Source organism: Nerophis ophidion, linkage group LG26, assembly GCF_033978795.1.
Source record: "Nerophis ophidion isolate RoL-2023_Sa linkage group LG26, RoL_Noph_v1.0, whole genome shotgun sequence".
NCBI classification, from domain to species: domain Eukaryota; kingdom Metazoa; phylum Chordata; class Actinopteri; order Syngnathiformes; family Syngnathidae; genus Nerophis; species Nerophis ophidion.
In genome coordinates this window covers 15,640,102-15,663,031 of record NC_084636.1, presented here as the reverse complement: position 1 = coordinate 15,663,031, position 22,930 = coordinate 15,640,102, and the positions used below count along the sequence as shown (strand labels likewise).

General features: G+C 39.1%; 1 protein-coding gene across 1 annotated transcript in view; it reads left to right on the top strand.

Moving 5' to 3' along the window:
- Window positions 1-22,930, top strand: part of ncanb (neurocan b) — a 470,747-nt gene that overhangs the window by 190,374 nt on the left and 257,443 nt on the right. Inside the window, 3 exon segments of the mRNA XM_061888041.1 lie at window positions 12,029-12,156; window positions 15,364-15,516; window positions 15,519-15,656. Of these exon segments, the coding sequence (XP_061744025.1) occupies window positions 12,029-12,156; window positions 15,364-15,516; window positions 15,519-15,656 (419 nt within the window).

Sequence of the window (22,930 nt, the reverse complement as noted above, 5' to 3'; positions counted from 1 at the left end):
GGTTTTAATGAAAAAGGCAATACATGCACAGGAGGTCATGAAGAAACTATGTTGACCATCTTTAAACTAATAGAAAATGGATACATGCACTGCAAAAAGTCAGTGTTCATAAACAAGGGGAAAAAAATACAAAAACGAGGGGTATTTTACCTGAACTAAGCAAAATTATCTACCAATAGAACATGAAAATTTAGCTTGTCAAGACTTTCCAAAACAATTAAAATTAGCTAACCTCAATGGACCCAAAGATACCTTAAAATAAGTATATTCTCACTAATAACAACTGTACTACTATACGACTACGTATTTTCTATTGTTTCATTGAAAATAAAACAGCAAAGTCCATTTTGCTGTCATCTATTTTAATTATGAGACACAATTGTGTCGAAGTCATTTTTTTTTTTTACATGCTTGAAATAAGAAATGATTACTTTTAAAAAGTAGTTTTATACTTGTGAGTGTTGATGACACAACTTTGCAACACTTGACATTCTAGTTCCAAGCATGTTTTACTAAATATAGGTCATCATAACTCAGCAACAAGCTGTAATATCTTACAAAGATTATTTCGGACAAAAACCCATAAAACAAGTAAAACACTCTAACATAAAATCTTATGTATGGCCGTGCAAGTCCCGGAATGCCCAAAATGCCCAGCCGAGTCCCATGAGGAGGGGTGAAAGTCCCAAAAATGTTCAAAATACCTACCCAGGTTCGAATCCCACAATTTCCGCCGCCCGCCCGGGATGCTCGAGTTATCCAAAATGTGCCCAGCAAAGTCCCACGGGAAGGCGGGGAGAAAAGTGAGTAAAGTTGGTAAAATGTTAAAAAAATCTTACCCGGGTTCGAGTGCCACAAGTCTTCAGACTTGTGGCACTCGAACCCAGGTGGGACTCGAACCTGGGTAAGAATTTTGAACATTTTTGGGGACTTTTGCCAACTTTTCTCATTTTTCTTCCCCACTTCCCGTGGGACTTTGCTGGGTGCGTTTTGGACATTTTTCGCATCCCGGGACTTGTGCGGCCGGCGGCTGGACTCGTGGGACTGGAACCCAGGCAGGTAATTTGGACACAATTGGTACTTCTGACCATTTTGGCCGCCTTTTCCCCTCTTCTTTCCCGCGTCCCTGTGCACCATTGCTGGGTGTGTTTTGGACACTTGGACAAAAATAGTTTCAAGCATATTTTAGGTAATAGGTCATAAAATGGCGGAAAAAGGCTGTAATATCTTACTGAAATCATTTAGGACAAAAACCCTTAAAACAAGTAAAAAACTCTCAAATAAAATGTGCTTGGTGAGAAGAATTATTTTATTAGACAGAAAATAAGCATATATCACGCTTAATTGAGATATTTAGATTTCAGTTTTTGCAGTGTGGAAAAAAATACTAACCGCTGGGAGTTTTGCTGTGGTTATCATCATTATCATTTATTGTTACATCCCTGCTGTACAGTTTTGTTTTGCCAGTGAAAAATCGAAACACCTTGCCTTACAAAGACAGTACCATTTTTTCCGCACCGTAGGGCGCACCGAGCTCTAAGGCGCACTGCCGATGAATGGTCTATTTTCGATCTTTTTTTATATATAAGCGCACCACATTATAGGGTGCATAAAAGGAGCCATATTATTATTTTTTTTTTTCTGAATTTTTTTTAATTTTTATTTTTTCTTCTTTGTCATGAAAAAGGGAGTTTTTTGTGGTTGGTGCAATATTTGTAAGTGCTTATTGTGTTTTTTATGTTGATTTAATTAAAAAAATAAAAATAAAATTATTAATTTTTTTTTTTTTTTATAAAACATTCTTCTGCGGCCCGGTGCCTGTTCATCACACCTGAGTTTGTGTATGTTGCCATGGTTATTCATTGTGTTCACCTGTCTCTGATTAGTGCTTACCCGCTCACCTGCTTCCCGAGCACTAATTAGAGGCATTATTTAAGCTTGTCTTTGCCAGTCAGTCGGTCTGGCGCCATTGTTCTGACTCCAAGTTCATGCCAAGTGTTGGCTTCATGCCATGTCCCAGTAAGTTTTGTTTGTTCATGCCACAGCTCGTGAATGTTCCATGTCCATAGTCCATGCTACTTGTGAAGCTTCTACGTTTCCTGTGCTAAGTTTTTGTTTTTTAGCTTCTCGTGCAAACGGCACGCTTTCCTTTTGTTTGCCTGTTATTTTTGTAGTAAGATGATTTTTGATAAATAAATCATCTCTTACTTCACACTGTCATCCGGAGTTGTCCATTCTGCATTCCTGGGAGAACGACCCCGCAGTAAACTGCGACACCCCCCTTGTGACGGATTATATTTTACAGATTATCTTCAAGCCGCTTTCTGACAGTTTCTTTACGTTGCGCTGTTTTGTTGGCAGTCTTATTTACGTGGCTCACCTTCCACAGCGTCTTCTCCCTGTCATCTTTTTTGTAGCAGTGTAGCGTGCAAGGATTAGAGTGGAAGAAGTGTCAAAAGATGAAGCTAACTCTTTTAATGACATTCAGACAATACTTAAATCAATAACGGAGCAGTATCTCCTCATCCTCAGCTCACTTGTACAATAACACCTGAAATATGTCCCGTGAAAAACAGTTCAACCAGAACTCTCTAATAACAAAAGTTCCTTGGGTGAATAATGTAAACTCACTACACCGGTATGTTTTTGCGCTTTCATGGCGAGTTTACTGACAGATAAACGTTAGGACTTTACGCTACTTCATATTAGAAATGGCAACAGAGGAGGATGAATGTTCCATAACAAGAAGATAGAGAAAAAGAAGGAGCTTATCGACTACAGTGTCGGCACGGACTACAAAGGTGGACCGTGCAATTTTTCAGGACTTATGCAGATCCCAAATAGAGATCAGAAGGTATCAGAAGGTAAGAAAAGTTGCTTTTGCATAAAATTGTGAAACAAAACGCCATATAATATCTTACCTTATACACACACCATAATAATAACACAGTAAAATCCATCACGCAGTGCGGCTTCATAGCTTACCAAATTCGTACTAAAATATTTTGATAGATTTATGAACAACGTGTGTAATGTTCTATATTGTCAATGGAACATGTAAAATGTTGGTGTTGTTTACCTGAGTTATATTGCAGTCCATCTCTCGTGTGTGACTGCCATCATTTTGCAGTCCACATATATATTCTATGTTTGACTGCCATCTACTGGTCACACTAATCATTTCCCCATGTACCAAATACAATAGCTTCGAGGTCAGTAAGCAAAAGCAGAATTTTTACGTACATTAGGCGCACCGGGTTAAAAGGCGCATTGTCGAATTTTGAGGGAAAAAAAAAAGATTTTAAGTGTGCCTGATAGTCCGGAAATTACAGTAGTTCTAATTAGCTCCCTTTTCTTAGTTCCCCATGCTACTGAGATTGGATAGATTCCTAACTTGTCCCACTCGCCTTACAATAAATTATTGTATTTTGTGTCCATCGACATTTTCATCTCATTTTTATTCACCGACTAAATTGCCAATTGATTGTGTCATTGTTTTCATCAACGTGCATTTGTTGTGGTTAGTTAGCGTCGTATTTTAGTTTGACAACACAATTATTACTGATTGTTTCAGACGTGAACATTTTCCTTCCTTATCAGCGTCCATTAGGTTTTATTTCATCCTAATGTTTTGATCAGTTTCACCTCAGGATTAATGCCTCTACCCCTGAATAACTTGTCATAAACATTATCCACTATAAAGATGTAGGCCAACTACGTGTTTGCACACACATTTTACCAACGCTCCCACCTGTCAGTCACTCTGCACTTGCTCAAGCCCGACATGCCATCTCTCGTATTAACAGTTTCATTTTCGAATGGCGGCCGGTGCTGTCGTCATGGAGACTGACTGTTGTCTCGCTTTTTCCACCGCTCTACTGCTGGGCGACTTTTCCCTTCTGCCTACGCTCCCCCTGTTTCCACTGGGGAGATGGCTAATTGGTCCGCATTGAGGAGGCTCAAAGTGAACATCAGGCAAGTGTCCAATTAATACTGAGGTAGAAAAAAAAAAAGAAAATAGAAACCGACATCAGGCATTGATTCATCATGCACCAAGCAGACAGCTGGCGGCTGGGAGGAGAAACGAGAAGACACAGTTGTCCTGGTTATCCTCGTATGTGTCTGAGAAAAGTAAGGTTTATAGTTTTCTATGTATGTATTTTTGCTGCCCAAGCCCATTTCACACTTTTCAAACCACTCCTCTTGTGCATCAATAGCTCATGCTGGAGACCAGAATATCCCCTCTCTTTAACATTGCGTACCCTTGGATTTGCGGACCGGGAAGAATCAAGCTCTTGAGCCTCGCCGGCAAAGTTTTTTCCAGAGTTCTGAGAAGGTTACCAACCTTAGTCGAATCTCAGCTACAGTTTAACTTAAAGTTAAAGTACCTCTGAGAGTCGCACACACTCTAGGTGTGGTGAAATTCCCCTCTGCATTTGACCCATCTCCTTGTTCCACCCCCTGGGAGGTGAGGGGAGCAGTGAGCAGCAGCGGTGGCTGCGCTCGGGAATCACTTTGGGGATTCAACCCCCAATTCCAGCCCTTGATGCTGAGTGCCAAACATGGAGGCAATGGGTAGGGATGATGTTTGTTACGAAATTATCGATTTCGATGCCATTATTGAATCCTCTTAGTGAACCAATCCCTTATCGATTCTCTTATCGAATCCAGATAGGTTGTTGTATATGGAAAAAAAACACACAATACGTGGTTTAACAAAAACTCACTTATTGCAGCCTTCACATATATTTTTTAACAAAAAAATAAAATATAACAAATACATATTGACTTTTAGTGCCCCTTTAATTGGGCCACCTAAGAAAAATACATGCAGGGAAAATCCCGCATTCATTTGCATTATTCATTAGACAGACCTGCAAACTCCGGAGTGGTGTAGGCTAAAAGATACCGTCAACGTTATCATACACATACGAAAAAGGCTAATGATAACGTTACCGTTAGCCACTAACTATGCTTAGGTAACATTCATCGAGCTAACATTACTGTAGTCCTGGTTTACATTAGAGGTAACATTATTTTAGCCTAAAGGCTACAAGTGAGCAGATATGGAAATTAACCGGCAACATTTATCAATCAATCAATGTTTATTTATATAACCCCAAATCACAAATGTCTCAAAGGACTGCACAAATCATTACGACTACAACATCCTCGGAAGAACCCACAAAAGGGCAAGGAAAACTCACACCCAGTGGGCAGGGAGAATTCACATCCAGTGGGACGCCAGTGACAATGCTGACTATGAGAAACCTTGGAGAGGACCTCAGATGTTGGCAACCCCCCCCCCTCTAGGGGACCGAAAGCAATGGATGTCGAGCGGGTCCAACATGATACTGTGAAAGTTCAATCCATAGTGGCTCCAACACAGCCGCGAGAGTTCAGTTCAAAGCGGATCTAAGACAGCAGCGAGAGTCCCGTCAACAGGAGACCATCTCAAGCGGAGGCGGGTCAGCAGCATAGAGATGTCCCCAATCGATACAGGCGAGCGGTCCATCCTGGATCCCGACGAGCGGTCCATCCTGGGTCTCGACTCTGGACAGCCAGTACTTCATCCATGGTTATCGGACCGGACCCCCTCCACAAGGGAGGGGGGGGCATAGGAGAAAGAAAAGAAGCGGCAGATCAACTGGTCTAAAAAGGGGGTCTATTTAAACGCTAGAGTATACAGATGAGTTTTAAGGTGAGACTTAAATGCTTCTACTGAGGTAGCATCTCGAACTGTTACCGGGAGGGCATTCCAGAGTACTGGAGCCCGAACGGAAAACGCTCTATAGCCCGCAGACTTTTTTTGGGCTCTAGGAATCACTAATAAGCCGGAGTCTTTTGGACACAGATTTAACGTTAGTTACTCACCGGCACTATCACTGGGACTGCAAGTTGAAGCAGAGGAAGAGGGGCTTGCTTCGTCATCTCTGTCGCTGCTTCTCCACGACACCTTTCTCCGGCCTGAACATGTTTCAACATGTTTGTTGTACTGCTCCTCTTACAGGAAAGCGAAGCCTGGCAATAATTGCAGATAGCTGTTTCCTCCTTGTATTTTCGGTTCGTTGTTGCTGCTCCTGTATTTGCCGCCAAATGACAGAGCTACGTCATTTCCTGTGACACGGGATGCGTTCCCAGGGATTCGAATAAAGAACCAGTTTTTTTTCTTTACTACAGTGGTTTCGATAACTGGAACCGTTTCTCAAAAATAAATGTTAACCCATGGAATCGGTTCTTTTCCTATCGAACAATCGGGAGAACCGGTTTTCAAACATCATCCCTAGTAATGGGTCCCATTTTTATAGTCTTTGGTATGACTCAGCCGGGGTTTGAACTCATGACTATCTTAGGGCGGACACTCTAACCACAAGGCCACCGAGCAGGAGATACAATGTGGTTTTTGTCCAAGGCGTGGAACACCTTACCAGCTCTAAACCCTGGTAAGGGTACTGCAAGATGCATTGGAGTATACCCAACCAGTCCATGTGTGCTTTGTGGAGTTGGAATAATAATTCCACCTTGTCGCTCACGGTGTCCTGTGGAGGTTGCTTTACAAGTACAGAATCCATGGCACACGACTACGGGGCTTTTGGTCCTTGTACGAATGGAGGTAGGAACCTTGTTCCTGTTGTCAGAAGTAAATCAAGCCTCTTCAAAGTTAACCCCTGCTACAAACTTTATGGGAAGAATTTGTAACGTTGAGCGTATCCAGTTTGTGGTCTTCAGATTCTGGTCTCCGCTATTTGCGGATGATGTAGCCATGATGGCCACCAGAAACTATGACTTTCAGCATTTTCTGAGGTGTTTCAATGCTCAGTGTGAAGATTTTAGGATTAGAATAGGTTCCTAGAATAGGATGGATTGCATCCCTTTTGGGGAGTCATATCTTGCCCCCAGTTGGAGGAGTTCAAGTATCCTAGGAACTTGTTCACGATTGGGGGAATGCAGGACTGTGAGATCGACAGGCAAATCGGCACAGAGCCAGTCGTTCTACGAAAAAACAACAACAACAAAAATTACTTGTATATCAGTATTCACAGCCTTTGCCCAATACTTTGTTGATGCATATTTGGCAGCAATCACAGACTCAATTATTTTAGAATACGAGACCACAGCCTTGGCTATGTTTGGGCAGTTTGGCCCATTACTCATTGTGTCCAGTCCCTCAGCATAGATAGTTAACTGGTAGAGCAAGTGCAGTCCTTCAAATATTTGGGGACAGACATCAACACCTGTGCAACCTTCTCCACACATGCTGACGCCGTTTATCTGAAAGCTCAGCGTGCTTTTCCACCTGCTGAGGAAACTCATATGTTTCATCATGAGTAAGGACACCTTGGCCATGGTCTACAAATCCTTAGAATCCATTTACCATTAAACATAAAACCAAACTGTTCCCTCATAACAAAACAGGTCAATAAAATATTTGGTTTCCTCCATACCTTTATAAGAAATCTTTACACTCAGGCAGTTACCAGGAAAGCCACCACCCTCATTCAGGACCCTGCACATCCACTGCACTCATCATCCTAGCTTCTACCATCAGGCTGTCGCTTCAAGATCCCACTTGCCCGGAAAAACAAATATGAAAAAAACTTTAATTCCCGCTACCAGCGGCACTTTAAAGAAAAATAGATGAACACTGTTGCATCAAATTTTAAGTGTTACTCTTTTTTTGTTTTTTTATTTTTATTGTTCTGTCCTGTAATCTTGTTTTAGAGCCTGTTTTGTAACAGACAATACACTGCAAAATGTAAATCTAAGTAATATTAAATAACTCAAATAAGGGTGATACTTGCTTATTTTCTGTCTGATAAGATAATTCTTCTCAGTAAGAAGATTTTATGATAGTTTTTTACTTGTTTTGAGGGTTTTGGTCCTAAATGATCTCAGTAAGATATCACAGCTTGTTGCTGAGATTTTATGACCCATATTGACTTAAACATGCTTGAACCTAGAATATCAACTGTTGCAAAACTGTGTCATTAACACTCACAAGTATAATACTACTTTTTTAAAGTAATTTTTTACTTCAAGCATGAAAAGAAAAATCATGATGCCGAGCGCATATCACCACATCAAGATAATGGCACTAGAATTTGCTTAATTTAAGAATATTTTTCAACATATTGAGCAAAAAGGTCTCGTTTTTTTAGTGAGAATATACTTATTGTAAGGTATTTTAGGGTTCATTGAGGTTAGCTAATTTTACTTGTTTTGGAAAGTCTTGACAAGCCAAATTTTCTTGTTCCATTGGCAGATAATTTTGCTTAGTTCAAATAAAATACCCCTCATTTTTGTTTTGTTTTTTCTTGTTTTTGAACACTGACTTTTTGCAGTGTACAGTATTTATCTCTAAAGCTTCCTCTATCCTGACTCGTCTCCCAGTTTCTGCAGCTGAAAACCATCCCCACAGCATGATGCTGCCACCACCCTACTGGTATTGGCCTGGTGATGAGTAGTACCTGGTTTATTACAAACATGACACCTGGCATTCATGCCCAAGAGTTCAATCTTTGACTCATCGGAGCAGACTTTTTTGTTTCTCATGGTCTGAATCTTTCAGGTGCATGTTGGCAAACTTTGTTACGAAAAAAATGCTTCTGTCTGGCCACTATACCATACAGGCCTGATTGGTGAATTATTTTAGAGATGGTTGTCCTTCTGGAAGGTTTTCCTCTCCCAACAATGGAATGCTGATGCCTTAACAGAGTGACCATTGGGTTCTTGGTCACCTCCCTGACTAGACTAAGACAAATTCAGCAATTTACAGAGATATCTTGGATGAAAACCAACTTTTTCCATCCAACCAGATGGAGCCTAAGAAGGGGTTTGAAGAGAAATTAGTATAACTAAAGATGGATTTACAATGATTTCTAGCTGTAATTGCAACAAAAATGCATCAACCAAGTATTGACCAAAGGCTGTGAATACTTAATGTATACTTACCATGGTAAGGTTAACGTGGACCCCGACTTAAGCAAGTTGAAAATGTCTTTCGGGTGTTACCATTTAGTGGTCTATTGTACGGAATATGTACTGTGCAATCTAATAATAAAAGTCTCAATCAATCAATCAATCAATGTATGTACACTTACCAATGTTCACAAGCTCCGGGTTTGACCGAAAGAGAAAGGTCTGGGTTACAGTACAAAGGACCCAAATGAATACTGGATGCCTCCTTCTCTAAGAATACCCAGTCAGAAGAAAGCCCTAAGACAGAGGAGACAGATCATGTCTTGCAGCTGGCCTTGGAACGTCTCACTGTCCCCTGCTGAAACTGGAAGAAGTGGCCAGAAACCGGGAAGTCTGGGCTTCCCTACAGAGACTGCTACCTTGGACTCGGGGATAAGCAGTAGAAAGTAGATAGAATGCACAGAAACAATGTGAAATACATACATAAAACGGATTCATAAATATTAAAAAGCACATTTAGTGAAGACTCTTGAAGATGGCAATGACTTGAGTGAGGAGTGCAGAGGAGAGGAGAGACACACAAATGTCACCTTTGTACTTGGCTACAATTATTATTATTTTTTTATTTAGTAGTGTGTATTCTTTATCAAAGAGATGGTACTCATAACTTTCTTTGGCATTGTTGTGACTTTTTACACCAGTACTCAATTACAAAAAGCACGAAGACTTGTGGTGTGACTGTGTTAGTTCAAAGACCTATAAAGTCAACCAGTGATGTTGTCAGAGAGGGGCGACTGGCTGGGGAGAATAATTTCCAGGTGGGGAGTTGAGAGCAGGATTTGTAATAACATGTTAAGAAGGCAGATTATCTCATACAGTGTATTAATATCACGACAAGAATGAGTCACCAACACATGGGATTCTGTGTTCAGGCATCCATTTCCTTCAAACAATATGTGCACAGTTGTTTTGAGAAAAAGTTCAGTCAAAAACGGAATCGTATGAAAAGTGGGGCTTAAATGAAGTGATGTCTCAAAGAACAGAGAGTTAAAATTGACAGTAATAAAAAAGTGTGACCTCTAACACGGGGGTCCCCAGACCTTTGGACCCTTGGCCTTCACTGGGTTATATACATGGATAATCTGTCTCATTGCAGATTATCATTCAATCAATCAAAGTTTATTTATATAGTCCTTGATCACAAGTGTCTAAAAAGGGGGTCTATTTAAAGGCTTGAGTATACAAATGAGTTTTAAAATGGGACTTAAATGCTTCTACTGAGGTAGCCTCTCTAACTGTTACCGGTAGGGTAACAATACCGGTAGAGTACTGGAGCCCGAATAGAAAACGCTCTATAGCTCGGAGACTTTTTTTTGAGCTCTGGGAATCACTAATAAGCCGGAGTTCTTTGAACACAGATTTCTTGCCGGGACATATGGTTCAATACAATCAGCAAGATAGGCTGGAGCTAAACCCTTAGATTAGAAAAATTGCCTTTTCCTTACACTGAAGAAAACAAGTCATACGTCCACTGTTGTTTAAAAACTCCACACTATGGGTCTATTTTACGTTTCCCCAACGATTTTGCTATTCTTTTTCCTCGTGCATTAATCGACAGAAATTGTGATGACGTGTCACGTTATCGATGGGGAAAAAGCCTTTTTCCAAATATGATTTGCAAGAACGGCTAGGAGAACCCAAAAATAACAAGCAGTAGAAAATGGATTGATGGATGGGCTGGAAAAGACAGATAAAACATATATATATATATATATATATATATATATATATATATATATATATATATATATATATATATATATATATATATATATATAAGTCAGACACGTTTCCAGTGAGGGTTTGACTCCGCCAAGGCTGCCCTCTGTCACTGATTCTGTTCATAACTTTTATGGACAGAATTTCTAGGCGCAGTCTTGGTATTGAGGGGATCCGGGTTGGTGGCTGCAAGATTAGGTCTCTGCTTTTTGCAAATGATGTTGTTCTGATGGCTTCATGTGGCCAGGAGCCGAGTGTGAAGCGACTAGGATGAAAATCAGCACTTCCAAGTTCAAGTCCATGGTTCTCCCCCGGAAAAGGGTGGAGTGCCATCTCCGGGTTGGGGATGAGACCCTGCCCAAGTGGAGGAGTTCAAGTACCTAGGAGTCTTGTTCACGAGTGAGGAAAGAGTGGATCGTGAGATCGACTGGCGCATCGGTGCGGCGTTTTCAGTAATGCGGACACTGTATCGATCCGTTGTGGTGAAGAAGGACTTGAGCCGGAAGGCAAAGCTCTCAATTTACCGGTCGATCTATGTTCCCATCCTCACTTATGGTCATGAGCTTTGGGTTATGACCGAAGGGACAAAATCACGGGTACAAGTGGCCGAAATGAGTTTGGAGATAGGGTGAGAAGCTCTGTCATCCGGGAGGAGCTCAAAGAAAAGCCGCTGCTCCTCCACATTGAGTGGAGCCAGATGAGTGGTACGGGCATAGGGTCAGGATGCCACCCGAATGCCTCCCTAGGGAAGTGTTTAGGGCACGTCCAACCGGTAGGAGGCCACGGGGAAGACCCAGGACATGTTGGTCTTCCCTGTGTATATATATATATATATATGTATATATATATATATATATATATATATATATATATATATATATATATATATATATATTTATTTTTGTGTGTTTTTTTACTTGCGGGCCAGATTTTGGACGCTGGCGGGCCGTATCTGACCCGCGGGCCATAGTTTGGGGACCCTGCTCTAACCTATTACTCTCCCCTTGAATTCCTGCCTCTACCTCCCATTTTTATGTGTAGAAACAGTGGGGCCGAAGAATGATGGGTCATTATTGCACACCAAATGGAACAACTTGTTGTTTTTAATTGCCTTCGGTTGTTGTGACATGTTATGAATGGTAGAGCACTTTATCACGTCTTTAGGCAGTGTTGATTTTTTATTAAATTTTTTATGATTACAAAATATGAGAACAACAATAAATAAATGAGAGTAATTCATCTTATTTCATTCAAAGATAGGCTTATCCCCTGAGGACTATATATTCATCTTTTTTTCTTTTTTTTTTTACATTCCCTCCCCCCTACACAGGTATCCCATCCAGTCACCTCGGCCAGGTTGCTATGGTGATCGCGACGACTCCCCTGGAGTCCGCAACTATGGCAAAAGGTTGCCAGATGAGCTGTTTGATGTCTACTGCTTCGCCAAGGAATTACAAGGTAGGTGTCTGGGGATGAGGTCGTAATCTTTTGGGGGTTTGTCTCGCTCAGGTGAGCACGCTCACCCGGATTTAACATTCTGTTGGCCCACAATGGAGGAAGGAAATGCAGGATTCCTCACAGGAGTAAGGCTATCACAACAATGGAAGAAGTGATCCAACACATTTTGGAATTTATATGAAAACCAGACCTGCAAATGATTTATTAAGTTGTTTTTTCTTGGTATTTTAGCAACACAACTTGAGTTTTTACATTTGTTCGAATCCGTTCTACCACTTTTGCAATTTTGACTTGGGCATTATTTTTCTGTATAGGTGAAAAAGTCAACCTGACCTTTTTCTAACTTCTTAGGTAGTATTAGAGGCTTAAGAGAGGCAGAACATCGTCTGTGTGAAATCAGAGTGGTAGGGACTCGTATCGTCCAGATGACGGAAATTTCACTCATAAGTTCCTGAAAAAAATGTGGCAATCATTTTCTGTAATATAGAATATAATATAATAGAATAAAATATAAAGTACTTTTTTATCCCTGGGGGAAATTCAGCTACTTCGATGAGGTGGCGACTTGTCCGGGGTGTACGCTGCCTTCCGCCCGAATGCAGCTGAGATAGGCTCCAGCGACCCCAGAAGGGACAAGCGGTAGAAAATGGGTGGATGGATGGATGGGTATTCAGCTAATTTTTTATAATAATTAATTAGTAATTAGTTTTTGAGTAATCAGTAGATAACCAACTACTCGGAACACCCCCTTTCCATTGCCAGACTGGGTATGCCACCCCCTCCTCGAGAAATGTCATCTACAGAACCGGCGCCCATTTCCTAAATGTACAATGTTAAAAAAGAAACAAGGCATGTGAAACTAATATTTTCAATGTTTTTCCCTTCCTGATCGATGATTACTTGAAAGGTCAAATGGTTAACATTGTGAACAAAAAATAAATATAAAAGAAATGCCATTTCCGGATGTCCCTTCTTGTCCATATCCTCTTTCTTTTTGAGAAAACATCAGTAGAAGAGGACGCGAAATAGAATACCAGGTCTGCTTGTCTTTTTCTGTTTTACCGCAGGTTTCCTTCATTCTCCCAACAAGGTTGCTCCTGATTTTCAGGATGATAATCGGCCTCAGTCGCAAAACAATTGCTGCAATTTGCACTATTTAGCCTGGTTTGTACCATTTTGTGCAAGTCAATTGAATGGGAGAGGTCCATACTTTCTTCATATTCCCATTCGTGTTGTCCCGATACCAATATTTTGGTTTATTGTTCTTGTCAAAAGTCTAGCAGCTGCATTTTGTACCAACTGTAATAATTTATTCATAGACATAGGGAGACCCGAAAATTATATGTTACAGTAATCAAACTTATGAATAATGATCTCAGTGTCGCTAGTGGACAAAATGGAATGAATTTTAGCGATATTACTCCTGACACTCACTTAGACTTCTGTAGCCGGATCGAGTCTGCGTCGTGTCTTGCGGTGTTGCTTTGAACACAAGGGGACTCTGTGGTTGCTTTTAGCCGAAACAGGCGGCGTATTTATTTCTGTATGAAATACACGTGAAATAATGCGGCAGCACCAGTCTCCTCACGCATGTCTCAAAAGCAAGTGAGGACGTCAACGTCACTACCGGAAGAAGGTAGGACTTCAAGAGAAAATGACAATTGCTCCCAAAACGAACTATTTGCTGAAAAAACATTACAAATTAAAAGTAACAATGAATATTATAAATCAAATAAACATGAGGGATTTTTGGTGGAATGCATACAATATACCGTATTTTTCAGAGTATAAGTCGCTCCGGAGTATAAGTCGCACCTGCCGAAAATGCATAACAAAGAAGGGAAAAACATATATAAGTCGCACTGGAGTATAAGTCGCATTTTTTTGGGAAATTTATGTGATAAAACCCAACACCAAGAATAGACATTTGAAAGGCAATTTAAAATAAATAAAGAATAGTGAACAACAGGCTGAATAAGTGTACGTTATATGACGCATAAATAACCAACTGAGGAGGTGCCTGGTATGTTAACGTAACATATTATGGTAAGAGTCATTCAAATAACTATAACATATAGAACATGCTATACGTTTACCAAACAATCTGTCACTCCTAATCGCTAAATCCCATGAAATCTTATACGTCTAGTCTCTTACGTGAATGAGCCAAATAATATTATTTGATATTTTACGGTAATGTGTTAATAATTTAACACATAAGTCGCTCCTGAGTATAAGTCGCACCCCCGGCCCGACTATGAAAAAAACTGCGACATATAGTCCGAAAAATACGGTAACTTATATACCTGCTACACTTAGACTTAGACAAACTGTACTGATCCACAAGGGAAATGGTTCCTTCTCTGCCACTGTTGTGTTAAAAGCAATTTTCACTCCTTGACAAATATTTTATAGGTCACGACAGATGCTGGCCCTCTAAAATCGTCACACACTGGAAAAACTGAAATCTAAGTAAGATGAAATATCTCAAATAAGCAGATTTTATGTTAGTGTTTTACTTCTTTTCAGGGTTTTGGTCCTAAATGATCTCAGTAAGATATTACGGCTTGTTGCTGAGATTTGATGACCTATATTGAGTAAAACATGGAATATCAAGTGTTGCAAAGCTGTGTCATCAACACTCACGAGTATAGAACTACGTTTTCAAAGTAATAATTTCTTATTTCAAGCATGAAAAAAAAAATTATGATGCCGAGCGCATATTATTATGTCAGGGTAATGGCACTAGCATTTACTTAATTTGAGAATATTTTTCAATTTATTGAGCAAAAAGGTCTCATTTTTTTTCGACCAAGAAAAGTACAGTTATTAGTGAAAATATACTTATTTTAAAGTATTTTTGGGTTCATTGATGTACTTGTTTTGGAAAGCCTTGACAAGCCAAATTTTCTTGTTCTATCGGCAGATAATTTTGCTTAGTTCAAATAAAATACCCCTCTTTTTTTTCTTGTTTTTGAACGCTGACTTTTTGCAGTGCACATCTAATCATCTAATTGTGGAATTTAGCGTTCCTGTGCGAAAGCACTCAGTCAAGGCAATATCCTGCTTCATTTGGTTCTGCGTGGACAAATAAATGTCGGGGCTACTTTCACAGCTTGTAAGCGCAATTTTTGCCCAAAAAACCCCAAAAAAACAAGGTTCCCCCCTGGCTATACTTTGGCACCTCATGCCTCTCTTCCCCTCCAGGTGAAGTCTTCCACTCTGCCGTGGCAGACAAGTTGAACCTGGCCACGGCCTCCCCCCACTGTCAGTCTCTGGGGGCCCAGCTGGCAGACGTAGGCCAGCTCTACCTGGCCTGGCAGGCCGGCCTGGACAAGTGCGACCCGGGCTGGCTGGTGGACGCAGCGTGCGCTACCCCATCAATGTCCCGAGGAAAAACTGCGGCGGGGACGAGCCCGGTGTGCGGACGGTCTACAACAACCCCAATCGGACCGGTTTCCCTGATACCACGGCCCTGTTTGATGCCTACTGCTACCGAGGTACTTAGAGCTCTGTGAACACATCATTATGGTCATCAGTTACCATAGCAACAGCAGGGAGCTTTTGTAGCCTTGTGTTCCCAATGCATGGAGTGTTTTTTTTTTCATCATACACTATGAACATATTATATAGAAATGCAAAGACAATGTGTGCAAGATTACAGTAAAGGTACATTTGGAAAATCAAAATGTAACAGGATGTTTATTTACCCAAATATACAAAATGCCAGGTATCTATTGTTTATTTCAAAAATAATTTAAGAAAAAAAAAATGCATGATCAACATCCACCCCTCATACACTGGATCATTTATTACTAATATATGAATATTTATCTATTACTCAAATAGAGGGATTATTAGGGCTCTTTGTGGGTAAGAGCTTTAATCTGGTGTTTTTTTCCTACATTCATTGCAAAAAGTCAGTGTAAAAAAACAACAACAAAAATACAAAAATGAGAAGTATTTAATTTGAACTAAGCAAAATTATCTGCCAACAGTTCAAGAAGATTCAGCTTGTCAAGACTTTCCAAAACAAGTCAAATTAGCTAACCTCAATGAACCCAAAAATACCTTAAAGGCCTACTGAAATGAGATTTTCTTATTTAAACGGGAATAACAGGTCCATTCTATGTGTCATACTTTATCATTTCGCGATATTGCCATATTTTTGCCTAAAGGATTTAGTAGAGAACATCGACGATAAAGTTTGCAACATTTGGTCGCTAATAGAAAAACCCTGCCTTTACCGGAAGTATGTGTGCGTGACGTCACGAGTCGCAGGGCTCCACACATATTCACATATGTACCCATTAATTTGAGCGAGGATGAAAGATTTTTGAATTAGGATATTGATAGTGAAGTAATAGAAAAAAAAAAAAAAGCGACGGCTGTGTGAGCGTTTCAGATGTAATTAGACACATTTACTAGGATCATTCTGGAAGATCCCTTATCTGCTTGTTGTTTTAATAGTGTTTTAGTGAGATTTTAAAGATTGTAAAGATTGTAAAGACATATCTTGAGGTCTAATGGCTGCAGTGAACACACACTGTCTCAGAGAGAAGCCGAGGAGCCAAGCTCACAGCTGCTGCGGGATGACGAATAATCCACTGATGTCTTCGGTAAGATATATGTCAAAATTTTCTGATCCAAAAACATGCTGGTTGACGTGGAGAAAACATGTTTGCTACTTCACAACAAACAAAGAAACACCGGCTGTATGTCGGTGCTAAAGACAGCTGCAATCCACCACTTTCCACCAACAGCATTCTTCTTTATAGTCTCCATTATTAAATGAACAAATTGCAAAAGATTCAGCAACACAGATGTCCAAAATACTGTGTAATTACGCCATGAACAGAGACGACTTTTAGCTGTGTGTCATGCAGCGCTTATTTCCTAATAGACCGTGACGTCACACGTATGCGTCATCATTCCGCGACGTTTTCAACAAGAAACTCCGCGGGAAATTTAAAATTGCAATTTAGTAAACTAAACCGGCCGTATTGGTATGTGTTGCAATGTTAATATTTCATCATTGATATATAAACTATCAGATTGTGTGGTCGGTAGTAGTGGGTTTCAGTAGGCCTTTAAAATAAGTGTAGATACCTAATGAAGCTTGACGCTCCTCTACTTTCTCCTGCGGCAACAACAAACAAAACACCAGACGTTCCTCTTCGTTTTGTATCGTTTACTTATCAACTTCAAAAACTTAAAAACAATAACGATGCAGGAACAAATTAACGGCAAAATAAAGCTAGTTTGTAGCAGTAACGAAGAGTTAGAAAAAGTGAGAGTAAGAAAGAGTAAGAGTGAGGTCAAAAAACTGTGTGGCTCAATTCCACCGCACCTGACTGCCGTTACCCATTACACCTTAAGTCCAAAACCATATTAACACACAGATCCTTCCACCATATATGAAATTAAAACAGTTACGTCATCAAAATATTTAGAAAAATGTAAAACTTACAAATAAAGTGAGCCTTATAATTACTCTATAAATGGGTTGTACTTGTATAGCGCTTTTCTACCTTCAAGGGTACTCAAAGCGCTGTGACACTACTTCCACATTTACCCATTCACACACACATTCACACACTGATGGAGGGAGCTGCATGCAAGGCGCCAACCAGCACCCATCAGGAGCAAGGGTGAAGTGTCTTGCTCAGGACACAACGGACGTCACGAGGTTGGTACTAGGTGGGATTTGAACCAAGGACGCTCGGGTTGCGCACGGCCACTCTCCCCACTGCGCCACGCCGTCCCTAAGCATTCAATGTATACATTTTCGTATTATGCAAATAAATTAAAAAGTCCCCTTTTGGCTGAGTAAACGAAAAATGTAAATGAACTTAAATAGCATTTAGGCTCCTACAATAAGTATACTCTCACTAATAGCAAGTGCACTTTTCTTGGTAGGCAAAAAAATGAGACCTTTTTGCTCAATATGTTGAAAAATATTGCTTAAATTAAGTAAATGCTAGTGCCATTATCTTGACATAATGATATGCGCTCGGCATCAAGATGTTTTGTTTATGCTTGAATTAAGAAATGATTAAGTTAAAAAAGTAGTTTTATACTGTTTTATACTTGTGAGTGTTGATGACACAGCTTTGCAACAGTTAATATTCTAGTTTCAAGCATGTTTTACTCAATATAGGCCATCAAATCTCAGCAACAAGCCGTAATATCTTACTGAGATCATTTAGGACCAAAACCCTTAAAACAAGTAAAACACTCTGACATAAAATCTGCTGAGTGAGAAGAATTATCTTATCAGACAGAAAATAAGCAAATTTCACCCTTATTTGAGATATTTCATCCTACTTAGATTTCACTTTCTGCAGTGTATACATCTTTACCACTGTTATTAGGGCGTTTTTTCCGGAAAAAGGCTGTCGACTTAGTTGCCAGTTTTTTTGTGTTAAATTGACATTGGTTTTTACAACAGTATATTGTTCATGGAAAAACAGTACACGTTTTGTATTTTTTCTATTCTGGCAATTTAGCTGCCAGTTTTGTACCGTAAAAACCCGTCTTTCCATTTTCACACTGCAAAAAGTGAAATCTAAGTAAGATTAACTATCTCAAATAAGGGTGATATTTGCTTTTTTTCTGTCTGATAAGATAATTCTTCTGACTAAGCAGATTTTATGTTAGTGTTTTACTTGTTTTAAGTGTTTTGGTCCTAAATTGTGATGACCGGGTCTCATCGTGATGCAGGGTTTGTTCTCCAGGAATGCAGATCGGGCTTCAGACACAGCGTGCAGGTAGGAAACAAATGATTTATTTAGAAAGAAATCAGAGGGTAACAAAGAAACAACGTGCTCATAGCACCTAAGGCAAAAATAAAAGGAGCTAGCGTGGGAGCTAGAAGGTAAAAGAGAGCCTAGCGTGGAAGTCAGCAGGTACATAGCAGGAAATAAAAGGTTGTCATCTGTTGTATGAAAAAAACTAGGAAGCCAGACTGAGTGAGGCCAGGGCAAGGACTAAATAGACCCTCTGATTAGTGCCTGGGCAAACAGGTGTGCGTCCCGAACACTAACCAAAGGCAAGTGAATTCACCGTAATGGCAACTGAGACGCACAAACTCAAAAGGTGCTGAAACACACAAGTGAACATAAAAAGACTCTGATCTGGGCTGCGGCTCATAACACTAAATGATCTCAGTAAGATATTATAGCTTGTTGCTGAGATTGTATGGCCTATATTGAGTAAAACATGCTTGAAACTAAAATATCAAGTGTTGCAAAGCTGTGTGATCAACACTCACAAGTATAAAACTACTTTTTTTTTCAAAGTAGTAATTTTCTTATTTCAAAGCATAAAAAAAAATCATGACTTTTGACACAATTGTGTCTCATAATTAAAACAGATGATGGCCAAATGGACTTTGCTGTTTCATTTTCAATGAAACGATATAAAACACGTACTCAGAGTAGTACAGTTATTAGTGAGAATATACTTATTTTAAGGTATTTTTGGGTTCATTGAGGTTAGCTAATTTTACTTGTTTTGGAAAGTCTTGAAAAGCCAAATTTTCTCTTTGTTCTATTTGCAGATAATTTTGCCTAGTTCAAATAAAATGCCCCGCTAAGTTTTATTTAATTTTTTTTCCTTGTTTTTGAATTTTGACTTTTCACAGTGCAGTAATACTCTGTTTAAAACAATAACAGGTAGATTTTTACAGTCAAAAACTGGCGCCTCAGTCAACAGAATTTTAACGCGAAAAACACTAGTTGTTTTTTTCAATTACAGTAACATGCTGTAAAGAACAACATAACATTTATCGTTTTTTGTATTCATTGATGGGTAGTTTGCTGTAAAATTAAGTATTTTTATTCAAACAAAAACATGTTTGGAAAGTATGATAATATACTGTAATATTTGTTGCAATATTACATACTGATAAAGTTGAAAAGGTATGCAATTTCAAGCAGTACATATATTTTTCCCGTCAAAATGAAAAAAATCTATGAAATTTAGTGAGAAAATATAAAGTACTTTACTGACACATCATTTCCAGGTCTTTGCGGGCCAGATAAAATGACGTCGCGGGTGCAATCTGGGCCCCCGGGCCCTTGAGTTTGACACCTCAGGTCCACTGCCTTATTTTTTTTTTTCAAATACTGTCTGCCTGCAATAAATGTTATTCATGTTGTTCTGTTGACATTTTTATATTTTATTTTTGATAACATCGTTACCTTTTGGTAATTTTTTTACTCTTAACTTTTCTCTAAATAATTGTAATTGAACATAATTAGGGAATTTAATTATTTGTAATGCATGTTTTACTAATACATTGTTTTGTGTAGTTGCAATTAGTTATAGAAAAATTTGTGTTTTTAAAATATTTTTCTGTGTTCATTTAAATGCAAATTTACCAAATTATTCAATGATAATGACATTTCAAATCAAAGTTATCGGTGTCAATACTGACGATACTAACCCTGTATTTACTTGGTATGGGAATAATACCAAAATTCCCTGTATCACCCACCTCTACTTTTCATTAGATTTGTTTATAGGGTTTGTTTCTACTAGGTGATGTCCTCGATACCAATAATTTTGGTACCGGTACCAAATGTATATTTGATATTTTTTGCCACTGTAATATTACACACAGTTTCAACAGTAACACTGTGTTTGAATATAGCAAAAATAAAACCCTGTACATTAATCAAGTATTTCTTAGGCATAACCAATACATGGAGCATGCGTACCACGAAGTGGTACACATACCACAATTTCAGAATCCCTGTTCTATCGTAACAACATGACTACAAATTGTTAGTTGCTTTTCTGCGACTGCAATATTTTTTGAATATGATTAGTTATTGTGAGAATGATAGACATTTTAAAAACACATGTTATGTTATACAACTAATGGTTGTATAAGATAGCCAATGTTGGGGATGTTATATTTTTAGGTTTAAAAAATGTTTTTGATTAAATTGTAACTCTGTGTACTTGTTTCTATTAATATATATTTGTTGGGATCAGTGGTCGGCAACCCAAAATGTTGAAAGAGCCATATTGGACCAAAAAAAAAAAATCTGTCTGGAGCCTCCAAAAGTGTTATAATGAAGGCAACACATGATGTATGTGTCTATATATAAGGGACGGCGTGGCGCAGTGGGGGAGAGTGGCCGTTGCGCAACCCCGAGCGTCCCCTGGTTCAATTCCCACCTAGTACCAACCTCGTCACGTCCGTTGTGTCCTGAGCAAGACACTTCACCCTTGCTCCTGATGGGTGCTGGTTAGCGCCTTGCATGACAGCTCCATCCATCAGTGTGTGAATGTGTGTGTGAATGGGTAAATGTGGAAGTAGTGTCAAAGCGCTTTGAGTACCTTGAAGGTAGAAAAAGCGCTATACAAGTACAACCACATTCATCATTTATCATTTATATTAGCTAAAATAGCCTACTATCAAAGGCTGAGGCAAATCTTCTTTGACAGAAATGTTGTACTTTAATTTTTGCATTTCGGGGCGTGGCCACCGCTGCTTCCCACTGCTCCCCTCACTTCTCAGGGGGAGGATCAAGAGTGATGGGTCAAATGCAGAGAATAATTTCGCCACACCTAGTGTGCGTGTGACAATCATTGATATTTTTTTCTTGAACATTGGAAATCATTAATACAATGTAGGCTTCTCACAGGATGAGATAACTTCTGGAAATTACTGGCTCTGAATTGCCCGAAAGGTATAGATGGGTGTGCCCAACTTTGTGGAAATGGCAGGCTGTCTTCTTCCAATGGATTTATTTCATTATTTGCAAGCTGGGTAATGTTTGCTGTGGTCTGGAACAACATGGCACACAAACAACTATGAAGAAATGCAGCTCATTACATAGAGATAAGTGTCATGAGACATGCAGATATAGAGTAAATACACAGAGGACATAAATCAAGATAATTAAATGAGCTCAAATATACAGTACCTATAAATGAGGGAATAATGTTGCAATATGTATATTTAGCTGGCCTAAATAGCTTGCAGTCACTGATTGACCAAATATGCCTGATAAGCACTCCAGCAAATCAATAAAATCAACAAAGCTCACTTTTGTGCATTCATGCACAGCATAAAATCTTTGGAGTGGACAAAATGATACAAAGAACGAGAGGCATAAAATATGTCTTTCTGTGGCAGCATCGTAGAAAGCTGTACATGTAAACAAACTACGATGAGTTGAAGGATCGCTGAAATTAGTAGGACAAAAAAGCGTTCGCTAAATACGCTCATTAGTGAAGCATTTACAACATAAAAAGTGGGATTTTAACAATTAGGAAGGTTTGTGTCATGTTTGTTCTCCGACAAAATATAGTGAAAAAAATAAATTAAAAAAACATTATTTTTCTTCATCTTTTTCCAATTTCACACATCTAAGAAAGAGGTCCAGGGATCCACTAGGGTTGCTCACCCCTGGTTTTGGTTTTGTGTTAACTAAACTATAGAGAGTACGATTATCTTACCTCCTTTTATTAAAGGAGGTAAGATAGTCATTATGCATGTATATAAATGATGAATGAGGTTTTGTATTTTCTTTTCCACAAATACATAATATTAATAAACATCAAATCACGCCATTTTTTTTTATTGATAACTCATGTTTCGTATCATTATTATTATTGATGATAATAATGTGTATATATATATATATGTATATATATTATATATATATATATATATATATATATACACACACACAGTGGGGCAAAAAAGTATTTAGTCAGCCACCGGATTGTGGCAAGTTCTCCCATTTAAAATGAT